Genomic DNA, 16145 nt, shown 5'->3' with positions numbered 1-16145 from the left:
AATAATTTGTTTTTCGAAAGAACGTTTTCATGTGTCAAGTTAATTTTGGATGACTCTAGGTCGGACTGGAATGACCTCAATTCATCTAGAAATGCTGATTACATTTTAAATCGGAATGGTCTCTTTATGTGTTCTGTAACTATATATATTACATATATTTCAACTCTTACCTTTCTTTTAATTCTTTAATTACATTTTTTTGAGATTACACCTCTTTTGCCAAACCTTTGTTAATACGTGTGACAGCGTTTTTAACTGTTTTTAATAAAAGCAGCACTGCCATTGGATCAAATTTCAGCGCTATTAAATTTGGCCATGTGAAAAAACAAACAGTTTCAAAGTGAGAAAACCAACTCAAGCATCTCTTATCATCTCTGCGGTTTCCATGGCAATAAGGTAACACCAGAAAGAAAAACAGGAGATCCTCCTACTTCATGACATTTTCTAGATGCACTTGTTGTTAAACTGAATGAATTTACGTGATAAAAATATATTTGATTGTTTCCACTGTTATTAACGGGATCACTGAGCAGATTTTGTGTTTTCTCTGACTCACAGCATTCTCTATTGATTGAAGCTTTCTGTATGCATTTGTGGTTCCGTCTGTTAGGAAACAGTTTGATTTGACAAAGCAATCTCGACTATTTAGATTTTCAAGGGTGTTTAGAGGGATTTAAAGAGGTGGAAAGTTTCACAGGGAGAGAAAGGCAAAACTATGCGCCTTAAAAAGATTTACCGGGGACTCGACCATTTGAATAAAACCTGCAGATGACATCATTAATTTAACTTTTACTATACACTATAATATGTATACAATATAAATGTTTATATTTACTATAAACATTTAACTTTGGTACTATACTGATGTATATTGATTATAAAATACAGTATCGGCATGTACAAATAATAGTATAATAGTTTTGTTATAATTAACTTCCGTACCTCGTGCAATGTTTTAGTATGTAGTATTTTTTCAGTAATGGTAAATAAATTGAGATAAAAATGCAGGGAATTGTTATTTTTCGTAGTCTTCATGACAGCTACATGAATGAGCATTTACTAATGATCTGTTAGGCATCTATAATGTATTAATGTTGCTTAATGTTTGTAATGATGGTTATTGTCATAGCTTTTCTGGGTTGGCTGAGAGTTTGGGTGGCAGGTTCACGAGGCTTTAAACACAGACCGGATTGTTGACTCAGAATCTAGTAGAGATTTGTGTTTAATAGATAATCTACAGCATCAAATTCACAAACAAACAAACAAACAAACAACACTGTCTGCCTCATATTTTGTAGAATATATTCTGTCTGATCTGCTGAGTCTCTCTCTATGCCTCTCTTCCAGTCACTCTCTCTCTCTCTTTCATTCTGTTTCTCTGTTCCTCTGTTCCCCCTACTCTTTCACTTTTCCCCTGAAGATCTTCAGTGTGAAATCATAGTGTTTTCAGCCCAAATGTATTGTGCTTCCTTTGCAACACTTGCTAATGTTGCCAGCTGCCACTTAAAGAGACAGTGCATCAGCTTGTGTAGTATCAAACCTGGCAGTTTTGCCTTAAGTTAGGTTAGATAAAGAAGACATTTGGGTGTGTTTTTCAAAAATACACAGATTTCATTGTGACATTTCTTATTTCATGCGTGTCCGGGAATCGACTGTTAACCCTGTTACCCTCTAGGTAAACATCTTTCAAAAATCAATGGATCGTCCAAATCTCACGTATATTTCAGATTGTGATGTCAAAGAAATGTGTGAATGAAATACAAGGAAGCACGTCCTCTCTCTATTCCCAAATATTGGTTCAAATTACAAACATGTCAAGAGTGGGTTAATTATAGTTAATACACGGCTCATTTGAATGCTTGATTCTGATTGGCCAGTCGGGACATTCCAAGGGTTGTTATTGTCAAATAACAACCTCCTAAAACAAATAACACCCTGTAACCCTGATGCTGCAAATCATTTTGAGAGGGGCAGTTAAATATTACATAAAAATGTATTATAAATATGTCTTTTAATAACATATATGACATTACATTTACAAATGATTAAACCAATTTGCCTGTTTGGGACGTTTGAACCTCGTTTCTTACTTTTAAACCGAAACTAAACATTGTTTCCTCACGCAAGGTCTGCATTCGGTAAAAATATTTCAATATTTCAAATTCATATTTTATGTCCAGTTTTTCTCTCGTGTGGCAAGTAGCCATGTAATAAGCCTGATAATGTACAAGCAGCTGGGTGTTATCGCACAATAAGCCCCTTCAGTGTGATTCAACATTTCGGGGCTTATTTCTACGATAACAACCGGCGGCCTGTACATTATCGCTTACTTAACACTGTTACTCAAATTATTGTTGCAAATGTAAATTTTGTTTTGAGTAAAACTTATGTGTATGAAAATGTGCTCTGAAGTTCTTTGCTTCCGTGTTGATTATAAGCCCAAAATGTTTAAAAAAAGTCAACAATGTTATTGTACTCTCTGTTACTCAGTTATGTAAAAATATAAGGTGAAGTTAAATAAAAAAATTAAAACCAGGTATGCATGATATTATTTAACAGAATAAGTATTTTTGTATAATGGCTTCATGTTTAAGGTCGTGATTGTTTTTTAGGGAAAAACTCATTTTCACATTTCTTTCTAAATTTCGTATGCTAGATGTACCTGCAATTATATAATGACCCACTTAGATCCCTCTTTTCTGGCCTCACACCGCAAAGTTCCTGTATCATTTCCACAGTGTGAAATTGCAAAATTGCACTTTCCCAAACGCCCTTTCAGGTATACCATAAAAATCGAGTTTTTCTTTTTATAGAACATCCTTTAAAATGTTGAGGTGTGCCACACGATGGCTCCTAACCTTTCAGCATGCCCTCGGCCTAGTGCTGCAGCACACTACAGCAGAACTTTGCTTCGCTGGGTGACTTTTAAGACTCGAGGCTGTAGCGGATGTTGAAACTGCTTGTCCTGCGTCTATGGGGAACGTTTCTATGATGCCAATTGTCCTAGACGTGTATAGCTGCTGCCGCCAAAGAAAGAGATGTTGTTGCTGCGACATAAATGTCAACTTCCCAGTGTGATGCACAAACTTTTGATTCACGCTGCAAGATGGATTTCCGCTTAACGTCACCTAATTAAAGGGGAAAAGTTTTAAAGTTTCGTCTGGAGTTAAACGCTAAGTATTGTTTACTGCTGCAACAAAAAGCGAAGACAGTAATTAAAAAACGCTCGGGAAAGATACGACCCAACATCTGTTCCTAGTGTTAATCTAATTGATTTGAAGTCATGTCACTGCATGGGGTCTCGAGAAACTTCAGGCGACTTCGGATTTTGAATAGTGTAAATGCATTAATGCCACAGACATCCAGTTTTCATCCACTACTAAACAAGGTTATACAGTTTAAAGTACCTAAGTTGTACAAAGTTTTTCTCTCAAAGTTTATATCATAAAAAAATCATTGCTGAACGTATTAAAACGCTGAACACTGTATGTATTAAAAACATTTCTTTATTTATCCTTGAATTGGAAATCAGCAGAAACTATTAAAGATGTGTCCGACACTTTATTTACAGAGAGGGGGGATGAGGATCCGATGGAGATACATTAAATGGAATTTATTGGTTAAATAATTGCAAATCCTGTAGATGCGAGGTGCGAACAATGGTGTATGGATTATGGAAAAATAATTATGAAATATGGAGACGGTTTCTTTGAACGCACGCGCCTGGCCCGAGGTTTACTTCCAGGATGTGTTTTGTATTTAAGTTATATTCATTAATATTTATCTTATGATATATTTTAAATTAAAACGACTCAAATGTTATTGATTCTCGCGGAGGTCTACCGGAAGTTAAGTTTGGCCAACGTAGTGTTTGTTTACATTGTCTCTGTTGAAACATCTTTACAGTATAAACAATGTTTGTAGTATACATGAAATGTATAAACGTGTATATATATATATATATATATATATGTGACCCTGGATCACAAAACCAGTCTTAAGTAGCATGGGAACATTTTTAGTAAAAGACAAAAAAACATTGTATGCGTCAAAATTATCGATTATTCTTTTATGCCAAAAAATCACTAGGATGTTAAGTGAAGATCATGTTTTAGACATTTGTATCTCAACCAGATATTGTCATATTCTAACAACTCATACATCAATAGAAATCTTATTTATTCTATAAATCTCAATTTCGAAAAAGTTTCCCATAAGACTGGTTTTGTTGTCCAGGGTCACATACTGTATATAGTGCATTATGGAAAAAATCTAAATGTGAAAGATAATTAATACTATTCAAAGACATTAATGAAAATGCTGTGCTGTGTATATCTGTAACAAAACATCCCAATTTTAAAACATTCTAACCTCAAACTTCATGTAAATAAGTTACAGTTCACGTTTCTTGTGCTATCTGTGTGGCATATAGACCTGCTGCTTTTTCAGTGCCTGTGAAGTTCAGTTGGAGTTAGTATGCTGCCCAGCTTTCCACTAGGTTTAGAAACAGAGCTTGTAGATTTTCTGTGCATGTATTCATTATTGATGAGCCTCATTCCTAGCAATGGAGATATTTTTGTGGTTGATCGTGTTTTCTTGGAACCGTTGGGGCCAAAATGACCATTGAAGGGACGGTTAGTTTGTTTTGAAAGTGCAACCTTGCAGAAATTTCCGAGCACTGAAGAGAAGCGCAGACGCTTTAGGAGTGATCATGCATCTGTCTGCCTGCTGTTTTTATTGTTTTCTGCTGGTCTCATGCAGACTCAGCCCACGCGCTTGCTCTCTCTCTCTCACACACACACACACACACACATCAGCCAACATTTTTTATCTCCTAAAGCAAAAGGAACAGGGTAGATGTTTGACTTTTTCATTTGAATAATGTTTCATTTGGTCTTCATTTGTTCTTGTTTTCTCATTAGCATTTCTCCAGCTTTGGTTTTTGTCTCCTGTGAGTCGCTCGGTTAAAAAAATCTCACACAGTTGGGTACAGGGGACACCTGTTGATATGTTTATTGCTTGCAGTTCCCCCCCTGACTCCACTGAGAGATGAGAGAGAGAGGGAGATGGGTGGTGGAGGTGTGATAAATGTTGTGGGGCGTTTGGGTTTGGAGAGATGGTGGCAAAGCAGCACAGCAGCAGTACTGAAGATTGATATCTCTTATGCAATTCTCCCCAACGTCTGCGATTAATGACCCTTTACACTTGCCATCCATCAGCATCCCCCCCTGCTAAACCACACCAGCCCTCAACCAGGCACCAAAAGCCCACCTATGGCACCACATTTTGCCCCGCTGCCGTGCATTAACATATCACTAATACACTCCAGAGTTCACCTCTTTCTGTTAGATTAATGATGATACGGTTACCCTCCACCTGTCCACCAGGCAAATCCCCCACTGCCCTGACACCTTCCCTCAACAGGGGGCTGCGTGTTAGGACACGGACCCTCGCAGGCCGCCGGCCAAAACATTGCTCAATCAGACTTATGTTTGAACTATTCAAGCGAGGCTTAGCCGTATAGGATTTACAGTCTCAGATCTGCTTAGATGACACCTTTAGATAAGAATCGGCTCCGATTAGCCTTTAATCTGGCCTTCTGGAACAAAGAATTTATGTTTGCGGGTCATTTACGCAAATTGCTTGGATAAAATTAGGCAGAAGAGTTTACCAACAGTACGCATCACCCGCTGTGAATTTGAGACATACTGACTTTCTGTTTACAGAAGTACACAAAAACAAAGGCCATTACTTTCATCGTCTACGCCAATCGCTCTAGTGTCAACACAATACGGTTCAATGATATTTCAAAGTTTGTAAGGCTAGAAGTCCCATATGTAGACTCCACAGATGAATGAGCTATTGAAACTGAGTCTTTTCAGCAACAAAACATTGATGTCGGCTCCTTCCTAGACTGTCTCCACATGTACTCTGGAACTCTCTGAACTCGCACAACTTCGAGAACAAATGCACCCTTAGAGAACTGGCACTATGTAAACTGTCTTAAGACATTAAAACTCTCTTTTAGTCGGCTCCCTCATGGTTTTTACACGGTCGGACTCGGTCTCAGGACTCTTTTATGCGATTCTTCTAATCTAGAGGAATTAGTAGGACGTTGAGGACATGAGACTTTCTCCAACAACCCCTATGGATCCGCCTTGAATGTTTGATTCTGCTTATTTCACTGTTGAATATTGTTTAAGGATCTTACTGTGCATCATGGGATGGTTGTAATGCTTAGATTTATTTAATATTAGAAACTTAATTACGGTCGGCACGGTTGAGCTTTAGATGTCGAGTAGTGGTCAAAGGAGAGATCAGAGGTTACATTGAAAACATGTGATTTAAAAATTGAAACCAGACATAAGTAGCATTTTTAAGATATTGACGAAGGAAAGGAATTTTAGTAAAAATTAATAACTATTTCAGGGTCACCTAGAAACATGTAATGTAAACGTGGCGAAACAAACCTGCAGTTTTATGTTTAAAACAGAGAGGGCGATACAGAGGCAAAAGTAAGAATGTCTTGGTTTAAAGGGATAATCACACAAACCAAAAATGTGCATTTACATACCCTCATGTTATTTCAAACCTATTTGAATTTCTTTCTTGTGCTATAATAATATATTTTATTTAATACATTTTAAAGACTGTTGGTAACCAAACAACATAAGCCCCATTGACTTTCATTGTATGGACACAAAAACCTGCTGAAACATTTCTCCAAATATCTTCTTTTGTGTTCCACAGAAAAAAGAGTCATACAAGTTTTAAATGACTTGAGGGTGAATAAATGATTATTGATTTTTTTATGTCAATTGTCCCTTTAAGGGACAACTATAATACCTGTTCTGTTGATCAACCAATAATTGGCCTTTTCATAATGATTTTGTCAACACGGCAGTCTAAATTGTCCAACTTTTCTAACTTGATTTCTTTATGTCTGCCCGCAGATCCAGTCAACGGTCCACAAAACGTCAACGTAGTGGACATCCGTGCTCGTCAGCTGACCTTGCAGTGGGAGACCTTCGGGTATGCGGTGACCCGCTGCCACAGCTTTAACCTGACCGTTCAGTACCAGTACGTCTTCAACCAGCAAGAGTTTGTGGCTGAAGAGCTCATTCCAACATCTTCTCATTACACGCTGAGGGGACTCAGGCCTTTTGTGACGGTCAGATTGCGTTTGGTGCTGGCCAATCCCGAGGGCAGTAAGGAAAGTGAGGAGATCGTCAAGCAGACAGAAGAAGACGGTGAGTGTGTAAATAAAGGCCAAGAAGCTTTTGTGAAAAACATAGGTGGCCTCACTCATTAACATTAGTGAATGCATATTGGCTAACATGAATTAGAAACATACTTTTAGAGGTTTTTCTCATTTTTTGAGAAAAAAATCTAAAAATTAAATCTGTAAAGTTTATGATGATTATTTATGTTACTTAATTGTGCATTAATCGGTGTTAACATTAACAACTTTTTATTTAAAACATGTATTAATCAATGTTGAAATGAACATTGAATTAATTAAAATGCTACGTTTGTTCTTAGTGTAGTCTACTAATGTTCACGAATGAAACCATCTTGTAAAGTGTACAAAAAAGTATTTGATAACAGAATGCTGCGATTGACCAGTCAGATCCAAGATCCAGCAATCTCCACAATATATAATAAAAAAATAGGAAAATAGGAAAAAAAATACTAAATGTATCAGCAAATTATTGTTTTCTTGCAGTTATTGACAAAATTGAATAACTTCTTATATTCTCTTGACTTAACACCTGATATCTCCAGTTAAGCCTTATTAATAAGGTTTCTGGTGAACAGGAATAATTGTCCGTTTTAAAAATGTGCAGATGACCTCTCATTGAATTTATAGGTCACACATTAACTTGAAGGTCACACGAGATACTGTTATAAAGCTTGATTTGTAAAGCACAGAATCCATTAACACGTTTTCTTGGCATTTCTTTTTTTTAATTGATACAAACAATGTTTACTAAACTTCCCAGGTAGAATGATGAATATATGGAGGAGAAAGAGGTTAATACTTTTCAATAAAGGAGTAAAATACGGCCTTTTACATACTCGCACATCTTTAAATTCGTATTAATTTGCTTCAGCGAGCACTGTACACTATTATGGCTAATGTTGACAGTCGTGGCTTTCGGCTAATTAGTTTCCCAACATACCCGGACCCTTTTCACATTCTCAAATGAGAAACTGGAAGTAGTTCAATGACTCCGGTCCATTATTGTAATTATCTTATGCTTTAATGAATGACTCTTACCTCTGCTCCTCCAGGGCTAAAGTGCCTTTGTTTTAGTTTGTAAGTCTTTGTCCTGGAGCGGTCACATGATTATTTCATCTGAATGCTGTTCGAAATCTTTTCAGAGCATGAGCGTTTTGGAAATGGTGTTCGGTAATAGCTATTCAAGGCTCTTAGTTTTTTGCAGTGTCCAAAATGAACAATTTAGATATCCAGAAATTATTTAAAAGCTGGCAAGTTGTGTTCTTTGTTTAATTATTATAGTCTAAATTGGGGTTGCGCAAAATTTCTGTGCATTTATTTTGTATTTTTAGACACAAGAACAAAAGACATCAAAGTAGAAAAAGGATGTTTTCCTTTACACGGTTTCCTTTACGTATTGCAAAAATGACATGCCGTTATTAAAATAATAATTATAAATGTATGTGCATTAAGCTTACACTTTGAAATAGATTCATTGAAAAATAATTTCAATTTTCATGTCAAATAAACATTTCAAGATGTATTGTGGCATTTCCAGCCCAGTGGCTGTCCAACATCAGTGTGAAAGACTGACAGCATGACAAGACACATGAAAAATGTGATAAAAATCCAGGTTGTCACATAAAACAATACATTTTGAACTTTTCCTAAATACATGTAGAAATATTGTTGTGTTCCTTAAAGTGAATATGAACTTATTTTCTTTGCAGTATTTGAGGTCTGAAAAAATACAGAGCATCTGTTATTTTCACCTGTTTCTCCAGTTTTCATTTTCTGCAAATAAAAGCAAATAGAAACAATATTTTGAAATATGCGAGTATTGTTAGTAGTTCACAGAATTAAACAAAAAGATAATTTGACATAAACACATACCTATAAATAGTAAATATAGAAAAACTGAAATGGTGCTTTGAAATGTTCTCTTAATTTTTTCAGCTACTATATGTATATGTATATTACATTAGATGTTAAATTTGAATTTATTTGTTTGATTCACTTTATTATTGCAATGTAAAGTAAATCAGAATTGTCATTCATTAGAATAGCTTTTATCCTATATACAGTATATTCTTAAAGTTCACCCAATAATCAAAATTCTGTTATAATTTATGGGTGAACTATCCATTTAATGAATCAAACATTCATTAACCAAAGTTCATAAGGATTTATCAGGTTAAGAGATTCAATAAACAAGTCCTTGTTTAAAGAAACATCTTAAACGAACATAATGAGTCAGTTGCATCATTTTGTAAACATTAAGCTGAAACCAGGAACAATATTCACATTTGTTTTAGAATATAGCCCTTCAGATATCGCTGCCTATAATATTCATATCTATAAATAATTTATATTTTACCACTGCGTAGATCTGCGTATTGACTATTTGAAGTTCAATATATATGGTGAAAAATCAGGTCAACCTTCACAATGAAACCCCAAACTGAACCTTAGTACTGCACTGTTTATTAGAAAAACAAAACAATGTGTAACAGTAATGATGAGAGCTTTCTTCCTTTCAATCCATTGATGTGTTGCAGTTAAAGGAAATCCCAACGCAGGCCGTGTTATAGCCTCGCGGTCTGTGAAAAGACACAATGTTTCTCAGACACAAACAGGTTTGCAGGCGACGTTTAATTTGAAAATTTCCCAATGGGAAGCATTTAGGCTCCATTTACAATTAATTTCTCCCAACTTGTTTCTCACGCTGAGCAATAAAACTAAAATAAAGGCTGTTGTCAGAAGCGGGGTCTTAGATTATTAGATTATAGCGTATGATTCAAACTCATCTAATTTTCCAGTTTTTTCCCCCCGTTGGGTTCTGATGGGTCTGTTTTGATGTGGATAAATCTCTTCTGGTTATTCAGTATCTCACTGATGTTTTTCCTTTTTTATGTTTTTTTTTGCATATGAAAACCTATAATTGCTGCCCTTTGTGTTAGCAAATTGACGGACAGCTGCTAGATATCAATAGTGAAGCAGGTTTATCTCTCTGTGCAACCTTATATGGGGATAATTGCGAGAGGATGAAATTAACATGAGAGACCCACAGGTTTCTGTCCTTATTAGGTAAAGAACAAAGCGAATGTTGCATGTACAAAACCTGCTTACCCGTAAACAACAGCGGACCGAAGTACAGCCCGTATCTCTGTGTATGCTGTTTGTCATTTATTTAGAGGTGAAATTAGTAAGATTAACAGCTAAAAGTATAAGAGCTGTTACAAACCATATAACTCTTACAAAACCTGCAGGTTATATCAATTTGGTTTCATAGGGAAAAAACACATGTTCTGCACTTGGAACTTAAGAAAAAGACTCGAAAAATGTGTGACCAACAGTGTTGGGAGTAACGGAATGTAACTATTATTATCATGACATCGATAATCATCGATAAAGTATTTTTTTATAGTAATTAATGTTAAGTTTTCTTTAAGAGCCACAATGGTTACGAATTTTGTCTAATCCTTTACACCTGAATTTTAAGTATAATTGTTGACCATTAAAGGAGAGTGCAAAATATATAAAATTAAACAGCATTATGACAATTAGCATTATTTGTTAATTTAAAAGAAAGGTGATAATGGTGTTACGGCAAATTCTCTAAAGGTCACATTAACAGAGAAGTGAAAATCTGGTACTACAGCAAATAAGATTGTTTTGTTGCGATTTATATGAAAATATACTGTTTACATCTTACACGCAACGTTTAATTTACGTTCATCTTACGTTAAAAGAGTAGTTCACGTTAAACTAAAAATGTTATGATAATTCATAGATAGGTCCGATTTCTTCTTCGAACACAAATTGAAACTTTTAAGGAAAGGTTTCCAGGGTTCCTATCCATATAATGGACTTCAACGGGGGGGCTGTTGGAAAAAGGTCCAAATTTCAGTTTCATCGCAGCTTCAATAGGCTCTAAACGACACTAGCCGACGAATAATGGTGTTGTCTAGCAGAACAATTGATAATTTTCCAAGAAAAAAAAAAAGATATACTTTTAAAACATAATTATATGGCTTGCTCTGCCTCGGAGTGCCTCCATGAAGCATGTCCACGAGTTCATGTACTCTGCAATTACTTTGTCGCGCGACATAAACGGAGCTTCTGAACCAGTGTTTGTGAATGAAGACCATCAAAATGTATTTAATGTTGAAAGACACGTTATATTGTATGTATTTGTGCAAGACTATTGTTTTAAATGGTCGGATCGTGTGCATATCAGAGATGTTTAAATCTTTTAAAATCTACGTCAAGCGTAACCTTTCCAATGTGATTGCGTAATACGGAAGTCGTAGACAAGCATTCTGGATACCAAGTCAAATATTCATGTTTAAAAAGTATATCGTTTTTTGACTTCTTGGAAAATGACCAATCTTTCGCTAGAAAACACCCTTATTCATCGCCTGGTGTCGTTTAGAGCCTTTTGAAGCTTTGGACCTTGCCCAACGGCCCCCCGTTTAAGTGCATTGTATGGGTAAGAACCCTGGAAACCTTTCCTCAGATGTCTCAATTTGTTTTGGACAGTTGAAATAACATAAATCATGAACAATTATCATGAAATGTTACATTTTTAGTGAACTACTCGTTTATTCACGGCTTATTGCATCAGGAGTTGCATTTTTTTTGTAGCTATGCTAAGCGTCTTAACTATTTCTATCAGATTTAAACAAGATTAAATGATTTGAAGAAGTCATTGCAATTGTCTATGTATCTGTTTGTGCATAAGGGCTCTTCTCCGTGCGGCCCTTATAGTCATGCCGAGCTCGTCTTTTCATCGGCCCTACCAATTAGCCATGACTTAGCGCAAAGCAAACAGAAGCGCTAGGGCTGCTAAGTTGGACTAAACGCCCTTTTAGCTAAGTCATTAGATCTCTTTGCACATACCCAACAGTCGAGTCAAAGTCGAGATTAAACAGACACATACGAACTAGCCTCAAGTCAACCTATCCCAAAATAACATGTTGACATGCTGTATTCTGAAATCGTCAAGTCACATCGTCTCAAAACACTACGCTGGAACCGGATGAGGTTAGGATTATGACACCTTGGAAACAGCTTTGTGGAGTGTTAATGAAGTACGTTCGGAAAGCTTGTAGATGTATGCCGGAGAGGATGCGCTCACAAAAATATGCAAATAGACACACGCGTATGGTACTCGTAGCACTCGTTAGCACCTCTCGAAGCCGAAGGGTAGCGAAGCTGTTACAATTTACACTTTCAACATTGCGGCTGAGGTGTGTTTGACATAGTTTTACTTAGTTAGTCAACCAATCACCGCTCCCCTCCTTTCACCCTTTACCCAGCAACAAAAGCCATTTGTGTCATCATACGTCACCTTTCTATTCTCAAAACAAACAGGTTTTATATTAAAAGGTGTTGATGTTACAGTGAAATATTCGAAATCTAGATAGGATATGCTCTGAATTACGACACACAAAGCCAATTTATGTGCAATCTGGATGTTTTTGGTTTGTTAAATATGTTTGTATATGTGTGTTCATCCACAACAGTTCCCGGCCCCATTCCTATGGAATCTATACAGACGGGCCCATATGAGGAGAAGATCTTCATGCAGTGGAAAGCCCCCAACGAAACCAATGGGGTCATCACTCTATATGAGGTGAGAAATGCATAAGAAAACAGAACAACAACTCATGTTTTGATGTTTTGGAAACATGTGGAGGCTGCGATAAACTCAAGATTGTTTCCCTCCGTAATGTTGTCGGACAGCCATGATCTCTTGCAAATCAATCAGTTATCTGTCAATGCGTGCAATATCCTCACTAAATAAATCAGCTACATGAAGTCATGACATTACAAGAAAATGTGAGCTTTTGAGTGGGCCGCACACATAAAAGAACCACACAATCTCTTAGATTTGATGAGGATGACCGAGCACCACCATTGTGCATATCCTGCTACATCATTATAACCGGGTTAGTGTGTGTGTGCCATCTTGGTGATAAGAAGATTGACAGAATTTACTAAATGCATCGAGCGTACACAATGCAGTCCCATTTGGCCGGATAATTGCTATAATAGCCCTCATTGATTTAATTAGCGGCGTCCAATAGAATTATCCAGGAGATCTGAGCGGCCGTGTGCCTCCTCTCAGCGCTTTTAATGCTTCAGACAAATTAGACTTGGGACAAAGAGCTCAGAGACAAGACGAGAAAGGTACAAGGATGAATGCAGCGGTGGAGGGTTGTATAAAGAGAGTTTAGTGCAGGCACATTTCTAAGTGCAAAAGTATGGACTCGGAGACGCAAACAGACAAACTCAAAAGCGTTATTGCTTTCATTCCAATAAATAGGTTTCAAAAGGGGTTTAAAGCCTTGGTGCTATCAGAGAAGTTTCATAGCTCTCTTAAGACAGCAATCTATGTAGTGGTGCTTCAAACAACCCAGTGGGCTTTAGATGTGTTGTTGCATCAAAATCTTAAAGTCCCCATGAAGTCAATTTTTTCCCTTTTAGTATGAATCGGTCTGTTTGAATATATCTATAAACTAGTGTGCTGTGAAACATTGATGAAATTTGAGGATGTGAGGTAAACAATTGGCTTTGATAATATGTTTTCACATAACTTCTTGTTTCAGTGTTTTTTGGGAAAGTATTTGAATCATTTTGTGAATATTGTAAGTTGTAAACATCCGTGAACTGTTTATAATTGTAAATAGACTCAATTAAATCAGAATTAGATTTTTTTAAAACCTGTATGACTCTTTTTTCTGTGGAACACAATGGAAGATATTTTGATAAAGGTCCGTACAATGGAAATCAATGGGGGCCAATATTGTTCGTTTATCGACGTTCTTCCAAATATCTTCTTTCGCGTTCTGCGGCTGAAAGAAAGTCATACAGGTTTTTATTTCATCTGTACTTGTTAGAGCAGCTCGCCAGCCTGCAGTGTACGAGACACACACACACCGGAGAGTTTCGGATTCTGAGGATCTGAGATGTGGCCTGCATCTAAATCCATACTTTTGATCAAATTTCACTCTCTCTTCCTCTCTTTCTGTTTTCACCCTCCTCCTTATTGTGCAAAATAGCTTCCTGTTATCAAAGCATCAAAGCCTTCCAGAAATTAATTGCTTTGCTGACAAAATAAAAGAGCTAGCGTGAAAGACTGAGAGAAATAATACAGAGAATCTTCTCAACAGCTTCTTATTAATCAACAGTGAGACGTGTAAAGGGAAGATGCCCTTTGTCCTCCTGCGACTGCTCTCTCTTTATCTCCATGCAGATGAGGAAGTAAATAGCGAAACTTTTTCACACATGGTGTGTTTAGATCTTGATTGGTTTAAATCTCATGACTACATTTGAGTGTGCTGCAGAGATGTGATGTGATGTCACTAACCTCTCAGCGGTGGATGTGATGTCACTTACCTCTCAGCGGCGGGTGTGATGCCAGTCACAGAGTTTGAAGAAAAGCGTGTCTTTTGAGAAGTGATGGAAAGGTGCACAGCACTTCTCTAGACTTCTGTATGAGGTTACTTTGTTATTTTGTAAACATATGATTTAGACTAAAATTAGATATAGGGCTTTTATTTGTTTTTAGTAAAAGTTAATTTACAATTGGACGTGCAGTAATACCATGGCATTTCATGGATCTACTATGTATATCATTTACTGCCATGACAAATGTCACTGTCATATGTGAAATTGTTTGATGACTAGTGAAGATTTATTTATTTTATTGAAAAAATATTTTTTAAATGTAAGTTTTTTTATTTTTATATGTAATAAAAACAGTATTTTCCATTAATATTATTAAACATTAATTAAGGCCGAATTAGTATGTAGTTAATATGAAAATATTGTACCATTGTTTTTATCAAACATTTTTACCATATTTTATAGGGATGTCAAATGATTATTCACATCCAGATCAAAAGTTTGTGTTTACATAATCTTTGTTTGTATACTGTGCATATATATATATATATATATATTTTATTAAAACACACATATATGCATATATTTAAGAAAAAATGAAAATAGAAAAATGTATAGACATGTATATATTAAAATGATGGTAGATATAAATAAATACATTTAAATATTTCCCAAATATATACATGTAGGCTATGTGCTTATAAATACAAAATAAATATTTTATGTAAACACAAACTTTTAATCTGTATTTGATTAATCACGATTAATCATTTGACAGCACTTATATTTAATATGGTTATCATTCATTTTCGTTATTTACTTTTTACTACATAAAAAAGTATTATAGTCTTACTGGATATTTAATGAATAATTTTATTTATATTTTATATATTTTAATATACACTCCATCCAGGGTGTATCCTGCCTTGATGCCCGATGACTCCTGAGATAGGCGCAGGCTCCCCGTGACCCGAGGTAGTTCGGATAAGCGGTAGAAAATGGAATGGAATGGAATATTTTAATATATACAATTTTAAATTTATATATATTAATATATATTTATGAATAATATACCTGTTGTTTGTTTTGTGCTCCATTTTCTTTTATTTGTATATTCTTCTATTTTAGTGTCTGCTGAATTTGTTATAAAGTAAGATTATATTACTGCTTCTTTTCATGAATACATTCTCTTTTCTCTCTGGCATCGGAAAACCTCAAAATTCATGCCCCAAACTTACAAAACAATAAATATTCTGTGCTCTCAGCATGCCTGTTTATCAAGTGTAAGTCTCATGAGAGGTTTGGCTTCAACATGACTCTTGCTTGAACATTCACTATTCATTCCAGAGATTCCCATTCTACATTTCACACAACTGCTTAAGAGTCTTGATAACAGGGGCCTCGGATCTCAAACAAAGTTTTCTGGTTCTTTTAATCTGCAGGGTTGAAAGTCCATGTGGAATAAAGTTGAAAAATGTATTTTTGGCTTTGAAAGTTTTTTTTGGTGTTC

The 16145-nt window shown here is 35.8% G+C and overlaps 1 protein-coding gene across 13 annotated transcripts in view; it reads left to right on the top strand.

The window, feature by feature from the left end:
* The window catches only part of ptprt (protein tyrosine phosphatase receptor type T), a 198911-nt gene that overhangs the window by 98790 nt on the left and 83976 nt on the right, over positions 1-16145 (top strand). For all 13 annotated transcript variants that reach the window (XM_056750549.1, XM_056750548.1, XM_056750550.1 and 10 more), the window contains exons 8-9: positions 6954-7250; positions 12751-12860. In XM_056750549.1, the coding sequence (XP_056606527.1) occupies positions 6954-7250; positions 12751-12860 (407 nt within the window). The remainder of the gene's footprint in view (positions 1-6953; positions 7251-12750; positions 12861-16145) is intronic.

The sequence above is a fragment of the Triplophysa dalaica genome, chromosome 6 (assembly GCF_015846415.1).
Source record: "Triplophysa dalaica isolate WHDGS20190420 chromosome 6, ASM1584641v1, whole genome shotgun sequence".
Taxonomy (NCBI): Eukaryota; Metazoa; Chordata; class Actinopteri; order Cypriniformes; family Nemacheilidae; genus Triplophysa; species Triplophysa dalaica.
This window is presented reverse-complemented; position numbering and strand designations above follow the sequence as displayed.